Raw genomic sequence first — 9,811 nt, forward strand, 5'->3', positions numbered from 1 at the left:
TATTTAATACTGATCATTCCTATTTGGTATTCATCTTATCTCTATCCTAACTGTAATTCTTGAGATTGTTTGCATTTCTTATATAGACTGAAAATCTTGTGGCTGATTATTTTTTGGCGCCCCGTGGCTGACTGTTTTTAATGGCACTACAAAATATTTTAAATGAGCTAGGGTGTTTTAAAATTTTTTGAATATGTCCCTATAGTCAAACTACTTATCAACAGGTATGTCATGTTACCATTGTAATTTTGGTTGGGTTTACAGTTCCACTGGCATTCTTGATTACTATTGAGTGTTTCTAATTATAGTTTTCCTGGAGCATGTAACACAAACCAGTGGCACTTCCTCTTCTGTTTCTGCAATATAAATTTAAGAATTTTGCGCTTATATCAATGTGGGGCTATCTGGTTCTGATGGTGATTTATATGATGTTCTCAAAATACTCCTGAGCCTCAGCAATGAAATGAGAATGTCAAATTACAGTAATTTAGTAGCCCCTCTATAAGGTAATCTTGGAAGATGAATTTGCCTAGACTATCTTAGTAAATACCTTGATTTACATAAAAATGTATAGTATAGAACTTTATCAACAATCTGAAACCAAGTAATTCATAATTTGGCTATGTTGATGTTTTTCTCTATTAATGAATTCTCCCTTTTTTTTTTTTTTCATTTGGATATGGAGATAAATAGCTCAAGTACAGACTTGGGGTAAAATAGTTTTTCTTGACCACATTCCTAATAGCCAACTCCTCTGAGCGCACTGGTCAGAAATTGTCAGTGATGAGGTAGCTGAGAGGAAAAAAGATGAAACGATGTCAAAACAGTCTAGTACTAACCACTTCTTATCCAGCAATCCCACTTTAGAGAATAAATATTTATCAACTGATTATAGCTACCTTGTACAAAATACAGGAATACTGGAAACAACCCAACATTTAGGGATGGGTTATGCAAAAACTATGCTGAGTAGATGAATCCTTATGAAGTAAAGTATATTCTATAGAAACAGAAAAGTATATAACGTAAGAAGGGAAATACCTTTAGTAATTTTTATAAAATTACAATACAGAAAATCAAGGCGTAATAAAAACTATGTTTTGCGTGGGATTAAGGACAAAGCAAATACATTAAAAGAACAATTATTTTCAATGGAGGTGTTCTTTGTAGTATTTTGTTTACTAAAGTTAGCTAAATACGGAATAAAAAAAGTACCTTTACAAGATCTGAGGCAAATGATTTTATCTATAGGCAAAATATCTGTGGGTATATTTATATAGTTTATATAAACTCACAGATAATCATGTTTAATTAGGATATTTTTTCACTTGCAACGGATGTATATAAACTTAAGACACCATTACAAGTGAAAAAATATCCTAATTAAACATGATGCATATTTAAAAGAAATGTTATTTGTTTCGCTTTGTATGCTCAGTTATCCTATGTGAGCACCGGTAAAGAAGGATGCAGTTCTTATTTCCTCCAAATTATCTCACTGCCACATAAATGATGAGAAAGTTAAAACCAAGTTCATCCTAAGTATGTCATGTAAAAAAGAAGGAGAATACAGGCACTGGATACTCAAAGACAAATATTCTTTTTTTTTTTTTCAAAGAAAAATATTCTAAGAGCAGAAACTTTCTAGCTAAAATAATATTAATTTTCAGTATGACTTTTTAAAAATATGGCTTCCCTGGCTTAAGGCTTGGAACATCCTAAACCAAACTGAACAAATGAAGTGATGTGGGCCTGGAAAAAGAGAAATAATGTGCCAAGCCTCTTTACCCTGGCTGATAAGGTGACAGGGTCCATAATGAAGAAAAGAACTTAACACTTAAACAGGACAGATATAGAGTCATTTATATTCTTTCAAAATATCTATGGTAGAGAATAAAATCTCAAGAAAGAGAGAATGTTCAGATTGTGCAGGCTGTTTTGTTATGGCTAGGAAAGTACCTGGGAGACAGGAACAAAATAAAGCAGCTTTTCTCATTAAACATTTATTGCTCTGCTTAAATCTGTTTTGAAGGAGCATAGAAATACATGAAATAGTATACTGGGTAAGATCCATTCTTCCCCCAGCCAGAATGCTGAGGCTCACACAAATCTGATTGACATGCAATTGAAATATGTGACTGTTTTTCCTTGACGTCAGCTTTTAATACTGTCCACATTAAAGGTGAAGTCCATTCCAACAACTCTTAGTGGACACTTAGGATACTCATAAAGTTGTCTAAACCCTTTCAAGGAAATAGTATCTGTGCTCTTATAAGGATGATACAAAAATTCTTTCTTAATCTATCAATAAAAGGCAGCTAAATTAAAAATTGCTGCTTTCCTCCGAGCAGATAATTAATTAAGTCTCACTCTAGGAAGAGCTCCAAAGCACTTTACACACGGACACTGGCCTACAGGACTTCTCACTGGAAGGCTGAGTACCTCACTTACCTCCTCAGTTTCTTAAATACTGTAATTTTCAGACCTTACTTGTCAAACTTTCTCCACCTTCAAAAGGTTTTAATTAAACTAACATTATGCTAACATTAAAATAATTTTTAAAGAAAACAAATTCATCCACAAGCCTGTCACTGCACTAAACCTCTTTAATTTGTCCACAGGCATATCTAATTTATAGCTGGAATCACCTCACGCCTAACAGAACAGAGCCAGGCTTTTTAAAAGGCATTGCTTACCATATCCTCAGAACATGTGCCCAACTTTCCCAGTGTGCTCGTTTAATGAGTATATATTATACGAAATTCAGTGTATGCTAGAGGTCCATCAAAATATGAGAATAGATGCCACAAAAAGCAAATTTTATCGGGGCGCCTGGGTGGCTCAGTCGTTAAGCATCTGCCTTCGGCTCAGGTCATGATCCCAGGGTCCTGGGATCAAGTCCCACATCGGGCTCCCTGCTCGGCGGGAAGCCTGCTTCTCCCTCTCCCATTCCCCCTGCTTGTGTTCCTGCTCTCGCTATCTCTCTCTGTCAAATAAATAAATAAAATCTTTAAAAAAAAAAAAAAAAGCAAATTTTATCACCAAAACGTAATTTTAACAGTTTCATCTTACCTCTTCACCAGACAGATAGTAAGCTGAGAGTAGTCCACCAACAAAGCGTATATTTACTTCAAAAACAGAAACCTCAGCATTCTGTGGAAACAAAATAAAGGAGGTTCATACAAAAAGGATAGTACACAACTGAGAAAAATACCATCATGATAAAGTAGACTATTTAAATTTTGCTCACTCTTACATGCTTGCCCAGAGCAATTTATATACAAGAGAAAAAGTTCTGTCTTTTAACAGTGTCAAAATACATGTAAATAGATGAAATAATTTTGACTATTAAAATAACAATTATAGGGCACCTGGGTGGCTCAGTCGTTAAGCGTCTGCCTTCGGCTCAGGTCATGATCCCAGGGTCCTGGGATCGAGCCCCGCATCGGGCTCTCTGCTCGGCCGGGAGCTTGCCTGCTTCTCTCTCTCCCACTCCCCCTGCTTGTGTTTCCTCTCTAGCTGTCTCTCTCTCTCTGTGTCAAATAAATAAAATAAAATCTTGAAAAAAAAATTATAAAATATTTGTAAAATTATTTCCTCCCTCTGTTCAACAACAAGATATGTAGTACTTAGTATTCTCTATTTGTGCAGATGACACAGGGCCAGGACATTTTATTTTTCTATTCTGTGTTCTCCTTTTATTTTATTCATTTGCCTGCTTTTTCTTCCTGAAAGGCCATTCAGACCCTTTGTATTTTGGCTGGTAGTTGAACATCATTCTAGCATTCTTCTCATATCATGTTAAAGCAGCACAGCTAGAATGCAAATAGAATTTGGAGTTGGAGGGACCTGGGTTCGAGGGGCTGGTTCCCAAATTCCTGCCTGTGGCGTAGGATGGTCACATCTTTCTGAGAAGAAATTTCATCTGCATAAAGGAGTTTGCCTTTATTATTCACATTTATTATTCCTGTGCTAATCTCTTTATGTGGACTATGTCCTTTAATCCTTGCACCAACCCTGTGAAATAATTACTAGTCTTATGTCCATTGTACAAATGGAGAAACTGAGAGCGTGGTTACTGTGACATCAGACAACTAATAAGAGTAGTTGCATCAGAATTTGACTGGAGTCCTCTGATCCATAGCTCTGTTATCCTGACTCCTGTATCTCCTCACATAATAATGCACCAAGTCTCTTTATTAGTGGTCATATAATTGTGGCATATAATTAGTAACTACTACCAATACTTGTATTATTTTACAATACTTGACATGCTGTTACTAGAAAATTTAACATAGCTAACCTACAATAGGTGTAAGATACACGTCAATCCGCAGTTAGCTTCTTTTCATGTTGACTGGCCTACTGAGTAGTTGTTCACTTTTGCATAAGGTCAAACCATTCACTGATAATCATAGGGGCTAAGAGCAAACTATACTATATGGAGTCAATATCTGACAGATGAGCTTAGTTAAAATCATCCAAGATATTATTTCTTTTAACAAATATTTATCAAGCAACTACCATGTGCCAGGCACTGTCGTAGGCTCGACGGTCATGGTAATGAAGACTGACAGGGTCCTCAAACTCAGGGAATCTATACTTTAGTGGGAGGAAACAACCGCAGAAAAGAAAAATGGACATACATTTTCATTTAATTCCCACATGCTCTCTCTAAAAAGTTGTAAGGATCTAACAATTAAAGGTAGGTAACTGCTTACGTTAAAATATTTTTCAAAAAGTTTCCTGCAAAAGGAAGATTATGAAAACAACTTAGGAGAAAGAATTACAGGGAACCTGGATGGCTCAGTCTGTTAAGCGGCTCTTATTTTTTGCTCAGGTCATGATCTCAGGGTCCTGGGACTGAACCTCTCCCTCTGCCTCTCACCCGCCCCCCTCTCTCTCAAATAAATAAATAAATCTTAAAAAAAAGGAAAGAGAATTACTGGGCCAGAGTTAAACAAAAGCATCATAATATAAGACTCTGGTGAGTTTAACAGTATTTCATAATTTGCAACATGCACCTGATATAATTTGACTACAAACACTCTATATAGGTGCAATTTATCAATGAGGCGTATCATTCTGAATGAGCACTGTATAAATATTGGTAAAAGTTTTTATATTCCACAAGATTACTGATAAGGAAAAAGGAAGGGAATTCGTTAATTTTTGTTCACACAGCTATATTTCTTATGTCTAAAGATAACAATGTCTTATAATAAAATCTAATGAATTCAAACCCTCAAATCATATCACTCTCTCTTTTTGTGTTTTTCAGTTTGTTTTTTTAAGATTTTACTTATTTATTTGAAAGAGAGAGAGAGAGAGCGCACGAACACAAGCAGTGGGGGTAGCAGAGGTAGAGGGAGAAGCAGGCTTCCTGCTAAGCAGATAGCCTGATGTAGGGCTCAATCCCTGGGATCATGATCTGAGCCGAAGGCAGCTGCTCAACCGACTGAGCCACCCAGGTGCCCCTGTTTTTCAGTTTCTAAACCTGAGAACAGTCTTCCACATTTCTGCCTATTAAAGCCTGTTAAAGTGATTTTATATTCTGATTCTGGCTATGGGTTCATTAGATATGCATTCTCTTCCTCCTACAAAAATTTTGGATAATCAGGACTTTTATAGACACCTGATAAAAATTATTGCAAGGTGGAAGACTGAGCCATGTCAAATATCATCAGAAATATATCTTCAGCTAGACATCAGTCACCTATTGGGTACAGTTATTCAACCAGTTATTGATCTAGCAATGTATTCTAGAACCTAAATTCTGTTTATCTTGCTCTGTCTGTAAAATATTGAGAAATGACCTTGCAAAGTACCATGCTCAAGGTCAGTTGCTTTGCCTTTTGAATTTCATGGATCTAACAGTCTGGAGAGCCTGTCCAAGAAGCAAATCTGGCTTGTTAGTGAATCCATGAAGCTTTCCAGTGATTGCTGTGTCTTTGTCTTTAAAAGTCTTCCTGAGAAATGTCACATCACCATTAGTAGTACTCAAGAGGCATCATATTTTCTCCTTTTGAAAACCAGAATGACGTTATAATTCCCATTATTTTTCCTACTTCTTTTCATCAAAGTTAAATCTAAATTATTTTGAAACCGTGATTTGAGAGATCTTTCAACATTCTGGGCTGCATTATGTTATAGGTCAGAAGACTGAGATTTAGACACTTTTGGTCACTCTTTACAGATCCTTATACGAAAAGGACTAAGAAAATAAAAGTTATCCCACCATAGCAAATTGGTTTTCTATATTGCAAACAACAGACCATAAAAACACTACCCTAGAGTCAGAAAGACCTGGGACTGAAGGCTGCTTCTAGAACTAGCTGAGCGTGAGATCCCAGGCCAGTCACTTACTCTCTTTGAGTCTCTGTTTTCTCATCTGTAAAAAGGGACAAGGCATTCTTTACAAGGCACTATGAGTCCATGAATATAAAACACTGCGCATGGCACGTGGTGGAAAGCGCTCAGCGGAGGGCTGCCGTTACCACTGCACGGTAACTCAGCCTCAATCAACTAAGGCCTAGCTTAGCTTATTTCTGCAGGGGTTACTCGAAAATCAGAAACTCCAGAATCCTAATATTCTAAATTCTAGAATGCAAACTGACGCATCTACTCTGACCCTCACAGGAATCCTATTTCTCAATGGCTAAAAATCCTCTTTTGAAATATAGTATCCCAACCAAACTTCCTTTTGGGTTTGATCTACTTTATAGGATATCTGGATTTTCAAGAGGGAATTTCAACAATCAGGGTTTTAGGTTATTTTTATACATTTCTGATTATGATTTCCATTAAAATAATCTTACTAAATCTAAAGTGAATATATTCATCTCATCAATATTCATGCAGTGTCTTCTAAGATGTTCTGGAACTTTTCCAGTGACTTAGCCTAAAGACAGAGAGGGGTTAGAGCAGGGAGAGGACAGTATGTCAAGAAAGGGAGCCCCAAACAGCCTATAACACTAAAATCTTCTGTGATTTTTTTCTAAGGATTAATGTGAATTTTGCAGGTTCCTTAATCTCGTGTTTATTTTAAAATAAAATTTCCTTCCTTAAATCTGTAAGTCAGGTTACATTGCAAGAATATACTCCATGTATTCTAGGGCTAATCCACTGTTATATGTGAGTGCCAGTTTGAGAAGAATATCCAGGCTTCTGGCTAAATTGTATGCACTTATTCGTTAATATCACACTTGATAAACAAGTGGAAGTTGGAAATTTTGGCTGAAGGCCTAATCACAAAAAAAAAATCTGGATTGGAGAAAATGCTCTTTCACTTTGACTTTCTGTCCCCAAAAGCCTTTGAATCGAAGGACACACCTAACCACATTCATATATAAATTTAATAAAATATATGGTATAAATAAGGACACATCTAGAATCAAGAAGGGAGTATGACAAATCATGGAGAAATTAGGCCTCAGTACTAATCTCATATTGTCTTGGGTGTCTGAGACTTATAATTTCTGTAAGTTTATCCCTGCATATTTCTGGCCTCTGGTTCACTACACATAAAAGTGAATTATGTGATAAACTGATGAAAAATGCTAAAATGGATAAAAGTTTAATCAATAAACCATTTTATAAGTCTCCTTCTCCCAATCCTTAACATTATATTCCATATCTCTATTGGGAAAGGCTTCCTTCAGTCAACAGATTTGATTCATGAGCACAAAGAACCTAATTCTCTCTGGGCAAGAGGGAAAGTGAACACTTCAAAATTCTTGTTTCAAAACGAATGCCTAAAAGACTAACTTTCTCCCACTAGACAAGACAGCATTTTAAACAACTTGGAAAAATTTATTAGGTATTTATCAGATATTTTTATAGGCAATTTATTCACCAAAATTTTCTGTAAAATGATAGATTTTAATAGATCTCAGTAAGTGAAATAATGGGCCTGGCCATTAGAATAACAAATTTATCTTATAGCAGAGATTTAGCCATAGTTTTCTTTTGATGGAGCAGCTACAGAGGCAGAAACTTCCCCTGAAGAACTTTTATTTCTTTGCACAAGACTTACAATTATTTGGAATCAAACTTATACCAAGTTTAAGGAATACTTAGTTCTTACGATTCCACAGGGCATGACAGATCTGATTGCACTAAATTGAAAAAGACCTCTTGGAAGAGGACTTTTATTTTCAGAAGTATTTTAATAATATTCTGAGTATTTGGTCCCAATTCTTAGACTTCTTTTTTAAGGATAATTCTCTGAGCCCTCAAATCAGAGACTACTTCTTTGCTAGCTATTCTTCCAAACTCCCTGACAGTTCATTTTACTCAATGAACTATAAGCGAGAAACAAGCATTAATAACTGCCCTACAACAATGCAGTAACTATGTTTAATAATAACTGCTCTGCTACTAACATATATGATTTTATTTATTTATTTGAGAGAGAGAGAGAGTGAGCAGGAGGGAGGGGGAAAGAGAATCTAAAACAGACTCCAAGCTGAGCCCAGAGCTCAAAGTGGGGCTTGATCCCACGACTGTGAAACCAAGAGTCCTCGGATGCTTAACTGACTGAGCCACCTAGGCGCCCCAAGATGAGACTTTCCAAGCCACTGATTAAGAGTGGTTAACGGCCTATACACCTTGCCTATGTTTAAGCTTTAGCAGACACCTTTATTTATAAATAGTATTTCAAGGTGCATGTTGCATTAATATTTCAAGGATTAAAAGCATAAACTCCTTTTTAACAGATTAAATTGCAATATTAAACAATGTAATTTAGTGTAACATACGTCCTAGCAGCTTTTAGTTTCATATTTAAGTAACATGATATACCCTTAAGATGAACAAAGTGCAAGTTCTTTAGGCAAATAACCATCTCTATGTGAATAGGTTGGTTTTGCTATGCAGGCCCAGAAGAACCCTTGAGTAGCAGTCCAATCTAACCCTAATTACTGTCAGAGAGAACAGCTCAGTATCCTTTTAAAGTCAAAACGCAAATCATCACCCCTGGCAGGCGCTGATTAGCATTCAGATAGAAAATACTGAATAACTCCATTCAACAAGATAATTAACTTATCTGCACCCATAAGGATATAATGCTGCTCTAAAACAGACTAAGGCAAATACCAAGATAAAAGTCACTTCTTTTATGGTCTATGGCATAGAACTCTGGACCTAAGTCAAGTATTCATCCAGGCATTTGAGAAGATCCAAAATTGCTTTTTGAGGTCAATTTATTTACATCCTTCCAAAAGGGAACCTTATTAACTTATTTTCCTGAAAAATAGGGTGGCATTCTGTCTGGATAAAAGAACAGTCTGGAACATTACACTGTTGGTGGGAATATAAATTGGTGCAGCCACTGTGGAAAACTGTATGTTGGTTCCTCAAAAAAATCAAAAACAAAATATCATACGATCCAGTAATTCCACTTTTGGGTATTTACTGAAAGAAAATGAAAACGCTAATCCAAAAAAGACCTTTGGTATGCACACATGCGCACGCGCGCGCGCACACACACACACACACAAAGTACTACTCAGCAATGTGAAAAAGGATAAATCTTGCCATTTGTGACATGAATGGACATAGAAGGTATGATGCTAAGTGAAATAATTCAGATGAATACCAAATATTTTTACAGATACCATTTGATTTCATTTATATGTGGAATCTAAAAGACAAAACAAATGAACAAACAAGAACAGAAACAGATTCATAAATACAGAGAATAATCTGGTCATTGCCAGAGGTGAAGGGGATTAAGAAGTATAAACTTCCAGTTATAAAATAAATAAGTCACGGGAATGAAAAGTACAGCATAGGGAATATAGTCAATAAT

General features: G+C 36.0%; 1 protein-coding gene across 1 annotated transcript in view; it reads right to left on the minus strand.

Annotated features, from left to right (window-relative positions):
* Positions 1-9,811, minus strand: part of MAN1A1 (mannosidase alpha class 1A member 1) — a 151,227-nt gene that overhangs the window by 100,189 nt on the left and 41,227 nt on the right. The window contains exon 7 of the mRNA XM_081829371.1: positions 3,073-3,161. Within this exon, the coding sequence (XP_081685497.1) occupies positions 3,073-3,161 (89 nt within the window). The remainder of the gene's footprint in view (positions 1-3,072; positions 3,162-9,811) is intronic.

This window comes from Leptonychotes weddellii, chromosome 8 (genome assembly GCF_054177405.1).
Source record: "Leptonychotes weddellii isolate Sample4059 chromosome 8, ASM5417740v2, whole genome shotgun sequence".
In the NCBI taxonomy this organism is placed as follows: Eukaryota; Metazoa; Chordata; class Mammalia; order Carnivora; family Phocidae; genus Leptonychotes; species Leptonychotes weddellii.